The following is a 19,453-nucleotide window of genomic DNA, read 5'->3' on the forward strand; positions in this document are numbered from 1 at the left end:
TGTACCTACCCTGTAGGGTGGGCAATCTCCAGTGGTGTGTGTAGATGTAGCCTCAATATTAGCAGCAGTGAGGAGAGGGGGTGAGCAGGTATGAGGGAGATGGTGAGGTTCCTCGAGATGAGTGACCCTGTAGTTTTTTCCACAAGAGCACTGGTCAAGGTTGTGAGAAATCACAGTGCTGAGTTCCCACTTTGGCTCTATTGATCTTGGACATTATCTTATCTGCTGCTGGTTTCTAGTTTCAGCCCCAGCCACCTCTTTCCATCCATCCTCATAGAAAGAAAGAGTGATCACAGTGATTATATCAGTATTGACTATAATTAGCCTACAAAAGAGAAAATAGTGAACTCCATATGCACTGATATCTATGAGATGGCTCTTGGGGTTAGGAGGAGAGGGGTCGGCTGGGGGGGGGGGGTGGTAGGAGGAATAAAAGATTGGGGGATGGAGACCCCTCCCCTTCCAACTAATAACGAACCCACCCTGTTGGTGACCTCCCTAAAGCGAAGCCCCGCCTGCAACTACCTCCCCTCGCCCCCCTCCATGCCCCCCCAGCTCTCGCCCAGGCATGGGGGTAGCGCCCACTTAAGAGGAGTGGGTAGAGTTGGGCTTGTCCTCACGGGTGACAGGGATGCTGCGGTCACTGCCTTTGGAGTCTGTCCCCATGGAAATCTTGGGCCCGGACAAGGTCAGGAGGCCATCGGAAGAAAGCGTGCAGGTGATGGCTGTCTGATCGACACTGGAGGGCAGGCGGTAGCGCCGGAGGAACTCACGCGAGATGTAGCCATGGTCATCCTGTGTTCCAAGAGAAACAACATCAGAAAGGCAGGAATGGAGGAATAGATACGAGTCAGTGAATGTAGGGAGGTCACTCAACATTCAGCCTTTCTCTGTCACAGAAAACATCCAGTCACAGATGGCTCTTGCAGCAGAGAGCCAGCCCAGCCTGCAGCTTGAAAGCAACAGTGTCACATGCAGCAGTGTAAAGCACTGCCTCTGAACCTCTGAACCTGTCCACTCCCCTGTAAGAGTGGGCAGCATACTTTACCTTTATTCTGACAGAGACGTTTCCATGGAACCAATCTCCATTGGTAGGCTGTTTTCAACTGTCCTTTTTTTCCACTATTGGTATTTCTGCTGAGGTATCACTCTGTGGGCTTTGCTCTGCTGTTGTCATTTACACAACTTAAGATGATGAAATGAATTCTGGTAAATAAAAAAACCTGATCTTCACACCCAAGCACATAATGCTGTCACTGACACACACCAGGAATGCTGGGAAATCCAACCTTTTCCATCCCCCAGCTATATAGCAGTTTCATTATGATTTTCTGGGGTTAAGGCCAGAGCTTTCCCCTCATCCATTCCACCTCAGCCAGGAGACTGAGCCTTAACACTAAAGCACTCCCCAACTGAGCAAACGTGGAGCCCCACTAAGAGTGAACTGAGCCAGGCTGGCAAGGGTTAAGTTCATTGTCTCATTTACATGGTTTCCATGTGTCTGAGGGGATTTGGGAAACACCCCTAGCGACCTGGCTGACAGAATGTGCAGTGTGAATGCCTCTCAGACCTAACATCTTAACAAAAATGAAACTGCTGAAACACATCTTTCCACTCAGCCACCGTGGGTATTTTTTCCCCAACAGTTAGTGCTCCTTTGCAAACCCAGCATAACACTGTCGCCAATCTGAAAATTCCCTGTCTAGCACCCTCTGCTTCCTGTAGGACATAATGATAGTAGATGGGATGAGAGACACTGTGACGGACAGTGACTGTCGCCTTTAGTAGGGTGGATGTCCGTTGGCTCATGCCATTCCCAGCTGCTCTCTCTGGGATGGAGCAGTCCACTTAATCACCTGAAACAACCAACACACCTGTGACTGAACCAACAAAGAGACTCTCCCTGAGTTACAAGAGAGAGTAAATAGGAAACATTTGGCTGCTGTCCTCTAATAAGCCATTACTGAGCCTGGGTGGCTCACAGGGTCTGTGAGCTTATTCTCTTTTCTTGGTATGATACAACTTCATGTGTAGATACACCACACAGTGAAGAAGCCTTTCTAGCCCTTCTGCTCCACCATCAATCCAGCTATTTTAAAGCATGAAACAAGTACTTAGTATGTTTCAGCTGAGGGATGTGTTCCCTACTGCCTAAGGCCAGACACTGTGATACTGAAGTGTTATAACACTGGTCTGTGAGTATGTACTGATGAGCTGCTGATGGACTTGGGGCTCCTATGGTCGGTGTATAAATATACACTGCTGCTAGACAGGGGCCCACAGCGTCATGACTGGTGTTACGTATGTAAAGTATGCGAAGTACACACAGAGAGTGCACGCAGAAGGCTGGAGGCCAGCTGGCTTTCTGTTGAGGTCAGGGCCCATTACGTGACAGGCTACAGCAAGCACTGCATGGGTGCTGGTGGAGAGAGTGCTGCTGTGAGAGAAACCGTCCACATCCCCTGAGAGAGTGATGCCAACAGCCAGGGAGTCATCCCACACCAGGGACATCACTCCTTTGTTTGAGTCATGCTCGCATATTTATTCATTCAAACTGCTTTTCACTCTGTGACAACATCCACTGCAGGAGAGAGAGTATGTGTGTCTGTTTGTGTGTGTGTGTGTGTGTGGGTGTGTGTGTGTGCACTCACTTACAGATGATAAAGATTATAGCAAAGGTTATTGTTAAAAACCCATCCAGTTCTTCTGCACTAGTCTATACATTTGTATACCTCAGATATTATATGGATTCTGCCTGAACCAAAACTCCCACCAAAACCCTGCACTGACAATCCCAGGGTAGCACTTACTTCTTCTGTAAACCATGAACATGACCAACTGACTGACTGAATCACTACTCAGGTTGTGACTGACTGAATATCTGCTGCTGGTTGTTTGTGTTTTTAATGTTGGAAAGCCTGACAATATAGACTGAGCTGTAATGGAAACATTCTGAATTGTGGTTAGGGTTTGGATCTCCCCATGATACACTGTCATTATTTTTAGTAAACTAGTTCATCAAAATTGCTCTTCTAAATCTCAAAAGGTACAAACGGGTCATAGACAGTCCGTTCCCTGGCTGCTGCACGACTCGTGATATGCCATGACCTCTGTGTCTGCGAGGACAGTGACCTGTCAGGAGTTGTAGACAGAATCATGCCACATTGTGGAGCACAGTCAGCTGTCCAGGCTCCCCAGGGTGTGCCTCTCAATTAGAAAAGTTAGTCACAAACTTTCCTCAGCTGCAGGCAGCCCCAGTGGGAGAGGAGCTGGTGATGCTAACAAGATGTAAGAGAGCAAAAATTCTCAACAGCCACTCTCCCTCTCTCCTTCCTCTCTTCAGTTCAACGTAAAAATAAACTTTGGGTGCAGGGTAGAGGATAGAGTATAGAGTATAGCTTCATGTCATATGTCTGATTTATGTCATGATGTTAATGACATAATGAGAGAAAATTTGCACCCATAATCGTACGCCGTAGAAAATCCAGTTATTCCATACAGTGATTCCATTGTGCTGAGTTCCTGTCTGTTAAAGAGCCATTTCCTGTGGGCTCTGCCTGCACATGTAAATATACACTGATCACCATGTAGGTCTCTGAGCCACTGGGCTGTGTGCTGTTTGTCTATCAGCCTACGTGCTCAATGGACTGAAGCTGCTATTTTGAAAAGGCACCACTAATGACCATGCATTCATCCAGCACGCAACCATTCAGCTGAGTGATTTAGGTATACCCACCCAGTGGCAGTGGGTGAGCTGGAAACAGGAGAAGCCCGAACACTACCTTTAAATCTATCATTACTTTCAACCGAATAATTCACAGAATAATCGAAACCAATCGCGTAATTAGAATAAATGATTATACTCGCAAAACACCGCAGATTGTCTGAAATTTGTCTGTTATTGTGAAAGCTACAGCATGAGATTAATAAGGATGACAATTTGAATAATTAAGTGGCAAGTAATCGCAAAGCTTTCTCTTAAATGTTTCACATTATAGCTGTCTTGTGTTACAAAATTCAAATAACGAAACGAAGCTAAATTTAGTTTAAATCGGTTGAGTGCAATGAATAATAACACAGACCTCACAAAAGCTGTGATGTGTCATGAGCATTTAATGTAATTTAAATTGGTAAATGCCATCCTTGTTAATTAAACAATCTCACGTTGTAGCTTTCCCAAGCACACAAACTACAGACAATTTGCACTGTTTCGCGGGCATTATCATGTCTTCTAATTACTCGATAGGTGTTCATTACTCAGTGAATTATTTGTTTTATTGTTAATCAAGGAGGATAAAGGGGAACAGGTTGAAAGTAATGATAGATTTAAAGGTAGTGTTTGGGCTTCCCCTGTTTCCAGCTTACCCCCTGCCACTGCACCCACCCACACACACACACACACACACACACACACACACATAACCCCAAAACAAATCTCTCTTAAGAAAAAAAATATCCAAGCTTCATCAAAAAGAAATTCTTTTCAGAGAGCTTAAGTCTTTTGATTTTACACGTCCTTTTCTACACACCTTCTAAATAGATATTATGTTGTGTATGATTGAATGCTGCGGATATATGTGGCCGGAACAGCTCTGATGTCACACAGATCTCTGTCATAGGCCTCTGCAAAGCTTCCCTCTCTCTCAAACAGACTGGAATGCCATACAGCTTGAAGGGATCCCCTGCATCTCCCAAAACACCAAAGCACTGCTGTCCAGGTAGAAGGCAGGGGCCGTGTCTCCCTGAAACTTTCCCCTGCCTGGTGGCTGAAGACAGGTGGGGCTGGGCTGGGGACACTGTCCCATAGGAGGCACTGTCATTCAGATCAGATGTTAAACCAAGCTTCTTACTCCACTCATCACAGATCACACAACACTTATCCCAAAGAGACTCACCTGTCTCTCTCCATGTTTGCCCTGGATCTCGACATAGTCATCAACCACCTTGACGTTCAGCTCATCGGGGGAGAAGTGCTTCACATCCAAGTAGACAGTGAATTTGTCCCTGTCAGACCTCACCTGTGAAGGAGAAAGCAACACAGCACAGATCAGAGGTGGAGCAATATGTCAGTAGCCATGTTGCCAGTGTATGTCCAAACACAATGTCAGACATCTCCCAGACAGGAAGTTGTCATGGTCCAGTAGATAATAAGGCCTTCCTTATCCCTCATGGGCAGACTTGCATAATAGTTGACCTTGAAAATGGAGAGGTACACCCACATGTAAGAGACAGCCATCAAAGCTCTCTGATTTCACTTGAATACAAGACAATCCACCCCATCGGATGAACAGCTGTGTGTTGTGATGTCACAAAGCTCTGGGAGACAGGGAAACTGTGACAGTGTCAATAGCCTGATTTCCAGAGAGTGACATAACAGAGGATGACAGCATCAGGCCAGTGTGATAGCAGTGATCATTTCCTTTCAAAGCTACTGACACTCTTGTGAACTGATGATATTTTATCACCACCATTATAAAAACTGCCAGCTAATCACTCATATGCTCATATTTCTGCTTCTTGCCTCTCTCACTTCCTCTCTCTCTACTTGTCTCATTCAATCCCCTCCCTCTCTGTCTGCCCACTCACTCTTTCTCTTGTTTCTTTTAACTCAGTTTTCTCTCAGTTTTCAAAGAGCAGCAATATCATTAAGACCTCTAGAGCAGCGTTTCTCAAACCTCTCCTGGAGTACCCCCTGCCCTGCAGGTTTTAGATCTCTCCCTGCTCCAACACAGCTGATTCAAATGATCAGTTTGTTATTAAGCAGCTTCAGGAGTTCATAACGAGTGGATCATTTGAATCAGCTGTGTTGGAGCAGGGAGAGATCTAAAACATGCAGGGCAGGGGGTACTCCAGGAGAGGTTTGAGAAACGCTGCTCTAGAGAATGAATAGCGATCTATTAAATAAAAAGTCAGCTTCCCTTCATCACTTTTTTTCATTTTTGCCTGTCCTGTTTTCCCAGCTGTGAAACTACAGCACAACATATAACCTGTGAAATTATTAATGCAAGGAAACAGTTTTCAGCGTTGAGGACCACATCCTCTGTCCAGGAGAAAACAAAATAGGCAGAATTAAACAGATTATAGGAGAGCAGTTTTTGCAGTCACATAACCTCATCTGGTATAACTGGTATAACTGAGAATGATTGGATCCCTCAATGAGGGTCAATCACCAACATTTTGCATTCTCACAATCCACCTCTTTATCCTGGTGAGGCACCGGCAGCATTGTTAATTCTAATTCTAAATTCTAAAGATCCAGTGTAGACCTGCAACTTCTGGGAAGATTGTGAATATCCCTGTTCTCCCTGGGAACCACATGCACATAGCTGGCCCTTAAAGGCAGATTAAGTCTCCAATCCCTCACCGCGGTCAGATGTGTTGTTTCTCACTGGCCAAGCAAGCTGTACTGTTGCCACAAGAGAGGACAGCATCCAAACACAAACAACCACTGACAGAATGCCAAAGAAGTATTTATTAGCGATACAATGGGGATATACAGAATACCTCAGGAGATTAAACGCTGACCCATGCTTTTTTACTGGGGGAATAACACAGCACAAATTTCTTTGCTGACATGAGCAAAAACAACAATGGGACCAAAGAAAGGAAATGGCTCAGGTTCCTCTGCCCTTTGGCTCCATAGCATTGCGGAGCCACCGGAAGCCTTCGCTGGGGAGGAAAATGTGAGTTTGGTTTTTACCTCAGAGATGCCGGAGTTGGAGGACTCCAGGAAGTTGCGGAAGAGAGACTGTCTGTAGTACGGGCTAATGGTGGAAGCCACGTAGGGGAAGAAATCATAGTCAAACAGGCCCTCCCCAAAGAATTGGTCGAAGAGGCGTGAGGGGTAGAGGGAGCCCAGTGCACGTCGGAACCAGGGGTGCTGAATGGCAATTTCCATACTGTTAGGCTTGGCTTGGCTCTTTCAGAGAGGAGCAGAGTAACACTGTGAAGGTATGAGAAGGAGGGAGGCAGCAGGAAAGGTGACAAGGCTCCAGTGGTGAGTGATTATCCACGGCTGCTGTCCCGGCTATATATACCTGTCCTGCAGAATGGGGGGCATTAGCCTGGATTTCTCTGGAATGACATTATCTCATGCCGGGAGCCAGACTGTCAGCAGAAATTGGGGTGACCTGCAGATGACAGTCTGGTCCGGGATGCTCAGAGGGGAACCCTGTGCCAGTGCTGGCAGGACAATAACCCTCTGCCAAAACAAACCAGGCTATTAGAGGACCAGGAGGGTTGAGGGTACGTGGTGGGGCAGCTTTTTATCAAACATGGTTTTAACCAGGCAGTGTACATCAGGGCCTAAATATGCAAGGAGCCCTCAGCTGCACCACTACTCATGCAGACTGAAGAATTAATATTCAAAGGAACACCAACATGTTGACCTCCAACTGAAAATGCATGAGAAAGGGATAAGAGACTGTGCTTACTTTCACTGTAGAGCAGGTAGCTTACAGTCAACAGAAGCAATGGCCAAAAATCCTGCTTTGTTGGATGTAAGGCCATTAATTCAACTCCCAGGAGGCTTTTTTAAGAGAGGAATGGACCTAATTAGTCACTTTAGCCAGGTAGCAACCATAGCTTTTAATTTATCTCACTTATATTCTTATTAAATCCGCTGCTATACCTACATAACAATATGCAAGTCACCCAATACATTGTTCTATCATTTGCTGCATTACAAGTGATCTTATCCAGACCAATGCAGTGGTCAGCTAGGATTGTGTGTAACACATGTGTTTGTCCTTCTAGAAGCAGCCATTTTGCTAAACATATAAATACTCAACACAATGAAGAGTGCAGGAACACAAAGATTCCCCTTGTGCTGCAGCACATGGGGATGCCCAGGGGAAGCTAGCTGGCACTGTGCCAATGAGGGGGACACCGGTGATCAGGGCTGAGAACCCAGAGGGGGCAGAGTTTTAGGAGAGGAGAGGAATGCCTGAAACACAGCAGCAGTGGTGGACGGGGGCAAAGCTGGGGAATATGACCAGGCTGAACAGAAGGCTGTCCGCATTTGTTGTTCTTCCTGTGAGGGATGGGAGGAAAGCTTATTTCCTCCCACCAGAGTTTCTCTGCTTTTATTCTGAGGTGAGAGTTTTTAGGTTATTCTTGTATCTCTAGCTTATGAGTCTGGCAAAGTTTGATTGTCATGTCATTTGTGAAAGCCTCGGTTCTGGCTTGCTCTGGTGCAATCTGGTACAATTCGGCCCAACTTGTGCTTCTGCTTTCTATATCCAACATTGGATTTTCTGTATCCATATCATGCATGTTAAACTCTCTACACTCAGCATAAAATCCACTGATCTGTGAAGCTGTTCATGGGGCTATTTGGCCCTTATTTGCAAATTTCATTCAGTATCAGCCATGGTTTTGCTTTTAATTCTCACATTTTATTCCTTTCAGCAAAAATGCAGCAAAGATGTCCAGTCATGTGGTTTGTCATTGCCACATTTTATATGATCTGTAAAGTGCACAGGAGGGGTAGTGTGATCTGGGGTCAATCATAGGGAAATGGTGCCCTCAAGGAGGACTGCACCCTGCACCTCCTTGGCAGTCCATTCTGAGCCTGACCCCAGATACCCCATGCAGCCCCGCCTCGCCCCAGAAACCTCTCTGTCCACTGACCTGTGCGCATGCCTGATGTCAACTGCATTAATGTAATCCTGTTTGGCTTTTACAGGGTTGAGAGAGGAGGCTTATGGAAAAAGCCACAGCGCGGCCCTTTTTCCAGCCCGGAGATCCAGGGTGCAGCACAAACAGGCCCGACCAGGGCGGGGAATGCACCAGTGGTATTGTGGAAGCACTGGGGGGGTGGCACTGCGCTGGCCAAATTTCAGCCCTGTCAGCGGGTCTGGGGGGACAGGCCCTGGTGTGAGTTTTTGTCAATGCGTCAGATAATGGAAGACAGAGCTGTCACTTCTGACATGCTACTCCATCACCTCAACGATACTACTGAATGAAGCTGTGAGGGCTCTGCCATGATTGCACAGTGTAATGTGTGCCCTTGACATGTGAAAAATAGCTTACTGTGAACCATGCTACATTATATATGACTTTATTAAATATAATACTGGCTTGAGTGAGTTTCAACAGTTGTGGTGTACACTGTACCCCATGGTATTGTAATGTACTTTCTTAGAGCCCTGCTACAGGCAGCTTCATGCTACACACAGTAGTATTGTCCAGGAAACCTTATGGATGGACATCAACAACAGCTTGATGTGCTGACAGTAGTATTATCCCTGCACAATGAGCCACCTCCTCCAGCAGAGACAATATGCAGATCTGGAGAGACTCTAATGTCCCCCAGATCAGACAGGGAGATAGCACGAGTGTGGTAATGATAGATAGTATCCAGGTATTGCTCTTATTACTTCTTGGTAAGCTAGAACCAGAGTTTTCAATTTTATCCATGCCAATGCAGGTAGCCACTGTAGAGAGTTGGGGAAAGGTGTAGCATGACAGTGTTTTGTTTGCCAGTAGATCAGTCAAGTTACTGTGTTTTGAATCAGTTGTAGAGGTCTGCTAGGGCATACTGGGAGGCCAGCTAGAAGAGAATTACAGCTTGGTCTGGAAAGCCCTAGGGCCTAGACCAAGAGTTGTGCTGAAGTGTTACTGAGAAATTGGTGAGTTTTGCGGATGTTGTATAGCAGGATCCTGAAGCTCCAAGTCTCTACTGCTGCAATATTGTCTAAGGACAGGATAATACCAGCACTACCCTCAGTTTCTCGTTAGTCTGGGGAGATTGTATAGTGGTGATTAGTGGCTGGCATGTTGAGCACTTTGTTGATCATCAGATTAAATAAAATCATTGAGTCATGTCTTGACACATGAGGCAACATGCTTGTCAGTGGTGGAGATGAGAGAAAGAGCTGTGCATCATCTGCATAGAGATAGTAAGAGAATCCATGGAAATGTCTGAGTAGGGAAAGGAGGAGGAGCCCAAGGAAGACCCTTGAAGTATCTCAGCAAAGGCTGAGATACCCGGTAGCAACATTCAGAAAGGTATGAGAGGTGAAAAAACCACTTGTGGCCAGTTTAGCCAGAGTTACCACGCAGACCAGATGGACAGTTGTATCAAAACCAGTGTGATCACATGGCTTAGCATAAGCACAAACATTTTAATGCTGTTTTACCTGACAGCACATCAGGTCATTTGTCTATGAATGCATATACTTTTCTGCTATACATACATACATAAAATAAAATAGCATTACTCAATAGTGCAGTTGATATTTAGAGCAAATACATAAAGTAAAACAATTTAACTCAATAGCTTGGTTGATATATTGATTGTACATAAAAATAGCATAACTTAATAGCACAGTTCAAACAGTGCAGGACGTAAACAGACAGCCATAACAAAAACATCAGCAACAACATCAAATGTGTCAGAGGACTAAAGCTGGTTGATATTTTTGCATATGTTTGCATATTACAATGGAATATGACCTTCAGCGTAGGAGGTGATGAGACAGACCCTGGTAAGAGAGGGAGCGAGATGAGGGCAAAGTAATGACCTGAGAGCAGAAGTGGGGTCAAGGCAGCCAGTGGCGCAGCTTCGAGTGAATATGAGATCAAGATGGCTGCCTGCCTATGTAGGGGAGGTCTGTCCCAGACTAAAACTGAATATGCGAAGTATTGATAAGAAGCCATACAACTGAAGGCTTTGTAAATGGATATTGAAATCATAAATCACAGGCATTTCATCTGCTGGGATAGAGCTGAGGAGTCTAATTAATCAAGAAAGCTCCCAAGAAGCCCTGATGTGCTGTTTGCAAGAGTTAGTGATTATGACAGCATGGTACTCAAATGCCATTTTTGAGGGAAAGTGGCAGGGCTGAGTGTTGCCAAGAGCTGTTTTCATTGATTGTTATGATTGCAAAGTTGCCTAAGGATCAAAAAGTTGGAGGACTGCAATAAAATACATGGTTTTGAAAGCATGCAAGTAGAGTGCACATTGTACTGTGAACAGCTAATGATAAGGAGATCCAGTGAGATAAAATGTCTTATTATTTCTTACTAAATGAGCAGGCATCCTTATCCAGTGCAAGTTCCATAGCCTACAAATCATTCATTCATGCAGCTGGATATGCAACTGAAGCACCTGTGAGAAGGTATTCTACTCAATACCATTCAATTGTGCTTTATTTTCTAGCAACTGGTAATTCCCATTGAGATTATCCAAACAAGAATCTCTTGTTCAGGGGACAGCTGGCTCCAGCAGCAGGAGCAAAATCAGGCCTTAAACCTGTAGTCTTGTGATCAATCTCCCTTTCAACTGATATGTAGTGCCCTTTAAAATTGAAGTGACACCGAGGGTTTTACAATGCGCTTTTCCCAGATGGAGTCAAAGAAACATACCATAAAAAGCCATATGCAACTTCATGACCCCTTGCAAAAGGGTGTTGAGATAAACTTGCTGAAATATGTGTGGAAAGATATGTTTCATGAGTCATTATGTCACGTCCGTGGCAGTCTGAATGATAAGAGGGGACTCAGCTTTCTCAGAGGTAACGTGTAAAACGGACCTTATCATCTCGCTTATAAGGGCCCTGTGACACAAATAAAATACAGAAGAGGCACTTACTATTTACAGAGAAGGCCAACTGAGGTGTAGGTGCAGTTAATCAACCTTAATTGATTAACTGTTCTGCTGATACAAGTTTTAAAAATACATGCTCCAATTTAACATCAGATAAATGCATTTAAAAGTAGTAACACTGGTAACAATAAAATTAGTAACACTCATTCCCTGCATAACTTTACTAAAGTTTTACTTGCATGGATGAAACCATTTTGCAGAATTCTGAAAATAACATGGAACATTCATTTCCTTCTCAATAAAGGCAAATCATTGTGCTTTTATTGCCCTCTAGAGGTGAAAGGCTATAATTACTTATTCTTCTGTGGCTTAGACTAGAGCACTGAGTCTCAATCCTGCTCCTGGGGGCCCCCTTGTGACAGAGTGCTATCACTACAGTTGAGTATGAGCTCTGACTGCCATACCAACGAGCCTGACTCTTTGGCGTTGCGGTCAAAAGCTGCAGTTTGGTACCCTGTAGACCTGGGTTCGAGGCTGGGTGGGGTGACTGCTCTCGCCCTTCGCTACACCCCTGCTCCGCACATTTTCCATCTTTCCCTGCTCTACCTACCTGACTAAACTCATCAGTGGCACGTTTGATTAGCTGAGCACACCTGATTTAATCAAGAGCATGTTAATCACACTAATCAGGTGTGTTTAGAGCAAGGATCGATAGATAGAAGATATGCAGGAGAGTGGGCCTCCAGGAGTAGGATTGAGAAACACTGGCTTAGAGTACTGTACATGTAGGCTATTTACAGGGGGTAAACAAAATATAGGAAACAATATAGGATCATTGGGCCATGCTTTGTTTTCAGAAAAGCTTCAGTTGTTCTCTTGAATTCATACAACTTATACAAGTTCTGAAGTGTTTCTAGTGGGATATTGGTCCATTCAGTGGGGGAACTAGAGTTTTATACATGGGGTGGCCAGGGGTGGCCAAGGCTACTTTAGGGGGTGCATAGACCATGATAGAAAATTAGTGTGTAACCCTAACCTGGCATCTAAGGAGCATGAATGAATCCTACGATTGCTGATTAGAAGTGATAATTCACTTAACCCAGAGTTCTTCAATGTGGTACTTTTGTCTACAAAATGAGTTTCTTTTGTCTGCATAGTGCGAAGTGCATTCCACCTTTTGTCCACAAAGTGAAAAGCACAACGGTCAATTCAGTGCACTAAAGGAATTATCCGTTTTGTTTTCTGTGCACGAAAGTATGTGCTCTCTTCAATATTTCGCATTTGTGTTTTTCATGGACAAAAGGTGTTACGGTGTTATACGGTTTCATAATGAATTTATGTGTTTCGTAGCACAGAAGGCATTCTGTCCACGAAAAAAGGTCTGTTACATTTGGCGCCCCATAATCTGGTTATTGCATTGGAAAAGATCTTGAGTACACAATGTTTGCACATCACCTAAAATGAGATCAGTTCATCAGGTAGATCAAACCCAATGACTCCTAGGAGATGGCTCTCCATGCCATAAAAGACCCACTACCATGTTTAACAGTTGGGAATGGGTAATGTGGGGTGATGGCTCCCTTTGGCTTTTCCAAACATTAACCCATCCAGATGAAGAAAAAAAAAGAGAAAAAGACAACTCAGACCATATTATTTTCTTGCACTGCTCAGAGGTCCGGGTTTCGTTCTCATTATACTAGGTTACGCTTTCTTGTGCACTGGCCTTGGTTGTAAGTGATTTATGAATGGCAGTCTTGCCATAGATATCAGCTTTGTTATGTTCATTGTGTACAGTTTTTGTTGAGACTGGGTCACGGAGGTGTTGGTTCATTTCTGTGATCATTTTTGAGGCTGTTATTTTGTGGGGTTTTTAGCACCTGTCTGTCCCTGTCAGTGAGCTAAGACTTGAGACCACTGTTCCTTTCCATTTGGCATATGCTGTCTGTTCCCCTGGACACATTAATTTAGCTATTTCTGTGACTGACGCATCTGTTATTCAGACACCAACTACCTGAACTCATTCAATATCTGTAAAATCTCTCATGTTGCTTTTACAGCAGGAACATATTGGTAAATATAGCTGCAAGCAGCAAAGAGGGGGCCAAGCACCTCAGGGCCACCAGGTAGACAACTACTCAGAGCAACCCCTGAACAAGACACCAGTCCATCACAGGGTGAACAGACACATTGACACCCATTCTTACACTCACATCTATGGGCAATGTGAACCATTAATCCCCCCATAGGACCAGACAGACACTATTCTCCACTAGTGTAATCCATTTCATGCTGCACCTGGCATTTTTTGTACAGACAAAAAAAAAAAAAATCATTTATTGACAGTACATGCTGCTATTCCCCTCCAACTATACCATAAAGACATGCCGCCATAGAGTCATGCTGCTATTCCCCTCCAAATGTTTACAAAACTGAGTGTATTGTTTATGGATATATGTTGTTTTAATCCTCTTTGTAATTTATATACACTGTTGATATAGGAGAAACCGCATTTCATTCTTGATTGTACGCAAGTGCATGATCAAATGACAATAAAGGAAATCTCAATCTGAAATCAATTTAATAAAGTACACTGAATAAAACAAGGTACTCTGATATATTTTTCTACATCTATTAGATGAAATTACCACATTTAAATAAAAATAAAAAACTAGTCTACTAGGATTTCTAATACCACTCAACAATCTCAGATAAATGGTACCATCTGCTGTTCTTAATGTATAATGACATTAAAAAGTCTAGTCCTCCCATGTAAGACAACCCCGCTTTTCAGATGTAATTTCTGAAGTAGAAAAAAAACACTGTCTAACATTCAGGCCAATATGGAAAGTCCAAGTGTTTCTTCAACAGTATTTAGTGTATTAGTTGTGGCAATAGGTCAAAAGGTGCAGGAGATGTGCCTACTTTAAGTGCTACAAACTGATTGTATCTTAGCAGCCATGCCATTTTGACATTGAACTATGTGTTCATTTTCCTGTTAGGACCTGATATGTAATGATGTAATGACCTACAAAAAAAATTGTCGCAATATCTGCTTTTCTTTGTGTGGTCTGTGCCTTGTGATGTCCATTAGAACAAAATGTCATTTAAAACTAAGTACATGGACACATGGGTGTTTAAACCTGTTTTTCAGTATAGCACCCCAAAGTGGCCAAATTTCACTAAACTTGCTGTCTGGCACCCAGGCCTAATTGTAAGCATGTGTATCGACTTTTATGCCAATGAACAAAAGCATTACAGAGATTTCTCTCTTCCTCTCTCTTCCTACACTCTTCCTTTATGGCGACTTCACAGGCGAAGTTGTGGGTACACTGCGGCCACATTGTTCAACCTGGCAACTATTCTTTAACAACTGTTAAAGACAATGGCCCAAAGAGGTAATACACAAAACCCCATAGTGCCATAACTCTAGGAGGAGGTGGTTAAATGTGTTTTTGACAAAATCAAAGATGGATGAAACACAAAATGGCTGATGTGGAGGTTTCATAAGTTCCCAGATAGGATCCGTAACTTTGATGAAGCACAAGAAATTTAGTTGAGATATCTGCTTTTCTGCCAGAGTAATGGGTATTTTAATGATATAGCGCCCCAAGTGGCTAAATTTCATGAAACTTGGTGCATACCCAGTGTTGCTAATACCAACAAAGTGTACCAAGTTTGGCATCACTCCAACAAAGCATTGCTGAGATATGGCTCACTTCCTGTTTTGGTGTCTTCACCATGGAATTTCATTGGACGACAACGGCCGTATCATTTGCCCTAGCAAAATTCTTTGAATAATTTAAGAACCCTCTGTAGATGATATGGACCAAATTTGGGGATCAACGGTCTAGGACTAGTTTGCAAAAGTAGGTTTTTTGAAAAATTGAAAATGATTTTTTTTTTCAAAAATCCATTACAGTGGATGAGTCTATTCAATTCATCATCACCCAGGGATTCAGTGGAAATCAGTGGATCACAACTCTAGGACAAACGGTTCAGAAGTAATAAGCAAAAATGTGTTCAGAAATTTGGCCTGTTGGTGGCACTACAGGGATTGATGGATTGACTCTAAATTTGGTGCCTGGATACCTTGGACTGTGCTCTATGAGGGTGCCAGATTCCACCAACATCCACCTAGGGCTTCTATGGCCTGCCATAGAAAACCATTGAAAAAATGATAATACCAAGATGGCCGAAAAACAAAATGGCCATCACATAGGTTTCATGTTTTCCAAGCTAGGGTCCGTCACTGTGATGATGCACAAGAAATTTGGTTGAAACATCTGCTTTGGTTCCAAAGCTATAGGCATTTGAATTTTTTTCTCTGTTTTTCTGGTATAGCGCCCCCATATGGCCAAATTTCTTGAAACTTGGTGGGTACCCAATATTCCCCCTGGCAATAAAATATACCAATTTTGGTGTGACTCCAACTAAGCATTACTGACATATGGCTCACGTCCTGTTTTGGTGACTTTGGCATGGAAATACATTGGATGACACATAGTTTGCCCTAGCAAAATTCTTTGAATAACTGTTGGTCACACCCATCTGTAGATTATATGTACCAAATTTGGTGGTAATAGGATCAACGGCCTAGGACTAGTTTGCAAAAGTAGGTTTTTCAAAAAATTCAAAATGGCGGAAAATCCAATATGGCGGACTTTAACGCCAATGGGTGCATTCGAATCGTCATGACCCAAGGATTCAGATTCAGGGGAAAAAATATCACAACTCTAGGACAAACGGTTGAAAAGTTATAAGCAAAAACGTACCTTGAAGTTTGGCCTGTTGTTGGCGCTACAGAGATGGATGGATTGACCCCAAATTTGAGGCCTGGATACTTTGGACTGTCCTCTATCAATGTGCCAAATTTCATAAAAATCCACCAAGGGGTTCTATGGGCTGCCATAGACTCCCAGAGGAGAAAGTATAATAGTGAAAAATTCTAACAATTACAATAGGTGCCTAGCACCTTCGGTGCTTGGCTCCTAATTAGTAGACACTGATATGAAACATGTGGACTCCTTTTTTATTGATGTGATGTCCAAAAAAAGTCGGTTTTCATTTAACTTCTCCATTGTTTAGTCTACCCCCTGCATAAAACCAATAAATGACCACTGGGACTGTGGTGTTCTTTATTGGTCAAGGGACTAACCATAATACCTGAATCTGTCACACACAAGATACATCACACTTAATGACAATGGCACATGTATTGTAATCAGAAAACAAGCCTTTATTTGATTTTATTTTTTCCTACATTACAATGCTCCAAAATAAATGAAATAAGAGAATCAAGTCAACAGCACTAATAACCCAAGCAAGGATAAATAAGTACACAGACAGAAATGGTTATGGAATGCACTCATTCCACTGATGTTTTGTACACACAATCACAAGTGATGTTTCAGACAGAATATTTCTGCATGTGCACATGTATCCACCATTGTCTCAGTTACTACTGTGGAATCTCATTCACTGTCACATTATGATTTAAACAAACAAAGTACAGTAAATAGAAAAAATAGCTACATAAACCCAAGCCTCCCCCCCCGCCCCCCAACAGAAGGGCCTGTATAAAAGACCATCTGTGCAGACCTGGCAACCCCTATTTTAAATAACCTTGTCCAACTAAAAGTACAACTTTATATCTTGTTTCAATACAAGAAAATACCCAACACAAGTCTTGCTTGGGTGTTTGGTTCAGCCAAACAAAGCTTGTTTCTAAACCTTGTCCTGCTCAGAGTGCCATCTCTTAAATTCACTCTTGTTTGTCCCACAACAACAAAAACTAAAATGGGGTCTCCAGGGCCAGTCCCCTCTCCCAGAATTCCAAGCAGTAAGCTGTGATGTGGCTCATATTTCAGATACAGTGGTTGCCTATGAGAGGCCTGTGACTAGACACATGCCAGTTGGAGGTCTCCATGGAAGCGACTGAAGATCAGCATAAAGTCCTGTCTCTTGCTGGCGCATGACGCAAGGTTTTTAACATACTGTAATGTACTTTTACATGGAGACATTTTAATTAGACAAATTACTGTTTTGACAGGAAGCACTGCATTCGCTGTTTTATTACAGAGAGTAGAGGGCACTAAATTGACACAAACGAGAGAGAAAAATATTCTGAACACGCTAACTGATCAAATATTTGCAGTGTCCATGTTACCAGAGCAGTGCTACAAATGGCATACCTAAATATTACAGTAAAAATGTAGCCTTTAAATGTTCATTAGAAGTGTAGCTGAAAAGCAATGAACTCATGTTGCTTTTGAGAATTTAAACATTGCATATAATAACAGTGCATACTGTTAGAAGAACAGATTCAATCACTCAGCAAGGAACAGAGAAACCATGGATGTCAAACATTTAACAGTTAAAAAACTCCAGATGATCACACTGAAGTTTGGTAATGCAGCCCTGCTAATTATGGATGCATCTACATCTCACCTGTAGTTCAAAGCTGCTTGCGCTAGTCTGAAGTTCAGCCACCCAAGGAATGGGTCGTTTCAACAGGTGAACAGGCTGCTGCCAAGCACTGCCACACAGCCCTACTGGTCAAAGACTGAAGGCCTGGAGATAATACATCCCACCCCCTCTTTTCAATCCTGCAATGAGAGGTGACTCAGGCACCGCCACTGCCTACAGCTCTTTAGCTCTTCAGTCACTAACAATCCTGAGAAAAAACTACTGTAGCTGCAGTTTATTTACATATATTTAAGCAGCTACATACAGGCCAAGGCTGACAGAGCTACTTTAAGCAATTATTTTCATTCACTGTGTTTTCTAAATATTTGACTGCAAAAAGATTTTATTACTAAAAAAAAAAGATAATTAGCTGCAACAAAAAATGATAGCTTACATAAATATGCTGACAGTCTCATCACAAGTGTAATACAAATCTGACAAAAATGGAACCAATTTTACAGGAACAGCTGCAGTGGATTAACCAGCGATTCATTAACTGTTTTAATTACTGATGTAAAAATCACTATTCTCCACATTCTGTTAATCCTCTGTTTTAAATGACTCAGCACAACGCCATGCAATAATCATGATTAATAATGTTTAAAGCTCAAAAGTAAAATTGCTTTGGCATTTTTGATTGCAAAATAATAATAATAATAATAATAATAATAATAATATCAAATTAAAACCATTTTTGTACAATTAAAAAATTTCTGTCAAACTCCCCAGTAAATATAGGTTATTACTCTTGGTCATTAATTTCATCTTCCAAGACTTGACAATGAAAAAGTGTATGAATTGAAAATTTCTTTCAAGCCAATTTGAGCAGTTTCCACACAGGTAGTCATAGTCAAAGCAGTAAATGATCAAATACAAGAAGGCAAATCAAACCAGGGGAAAGTTAATGTCTAGAAGACAAACCTCTCACCCAGTCCCAGTTCCTCATTCCAGATTCCTATGGCCCTTGTGATGTGATCGTCACTCTCTGTGCTGCTGTTCCTAATGGTGTATCTGAATTGGCGTGAAGTCCGACTCTCTGTGACAGCAGTCACATGCCCAGCCACACCCAAAATGGTTATGAATCATCAGTGCACTCGGACAGGGACCGCTCTCTCTCCCTCGCGGTGACATAGTTGAGCAGGTCGATGGCTGTCACCACTCCAAAAACCATCTGCTTTAGGCATGGGGAGCCATCGGTCAGGTCTGCAGGGTGGAGAAGAGGAAGGGTTACGCAAGGGGACGGAGAAAGGAGGGAGCAAGAATCCAGAAACACAAACAAGACCAGGGGCAGAATGACATGGGAGGGAATAGAGCAGGACCAGAGAGGGAGAGGGAGGGTGAGGAGGAGAGAGGTAGAGAGGGAAAATAAGAGATGGAGGGGAGAAAAAGGGGGGAGAGAGGGAGAGAGGGAAAGGATGGAGAAAGGGAAGGAAACAA

At 43.1% G+C, this 19,453-nt stretch overlaps 2 protein-coding genes across 4 annotated transcripts in view; both read right to left on the reverse strand.

Annotated features, from left to right (window-relative positions):
* Positions 1–585: 585 nt before the first annotated feature.
* Positions 586–19,004, reverse strand: cryaa (crystallin, alpha A). Of its 2 annotated transcripts, none has more exons than XM_036545870.1 (3): positions 18,945–19,004; positions 4,896–5,018; positions 586–795 (listed from the first exon to the last, which is right to left on the reverse strand). In XM_036545870.1, the coding sequence occupies exons 1-3, from the start codon at positions 18,960–18,962 to the stop codon at positions 586–588; spliced, it is 351 nt and encodes a 116-aa protein (XP_036401763.1). In that variant the 5' UTR covers positions 18,963–19,004. The 2 variants fall into 2 exon arrangements, with proteins under 2 accessions (XP_036401763.1, XP_036401762.1); XM_036545869.1 differs by lacking the exon at positions 18,945–19,004 and adding an exon at positions 6,701–6,898.
* cbsb (cystathionine beta-synthase b) overlaps positions 18,744–19,453 on the reverse strand; it is a 62,250-nt gene continuing 61,540 nt past the window's right edge. For both annotated transcript variants that reach the window (XM_036545867.1, XM_036545866.1), the window contains exon 15: positions 18,744–19,219. In XM_036545867.1, the coding sequence (XP_036401760.1) occupies positions 19,092–19,219 (128 nt within the window). In that variant the 3' untranslated portion in view covers positions 18,744–19,091. The remainder of the gene's footprint in view (positions 19,220–19,453) is intronic.

This window comes from Megalops cyprinoides, chromosome 14 (assembly GCF_013368585.1).
Source record: "Megalops cyprinoides isolate fMegCyp1 chromosome 14, fMegCyp1.pri, whole genome shotgun sequence".
In the NCBI taxonomy this organism is placed as follows: domain Eukaryota; kingdom Metazoa; phylum Chordata; class Actinopteri; order Elopiformes; family Megalopidae; genus Megalops; species Megalops cyprinoides.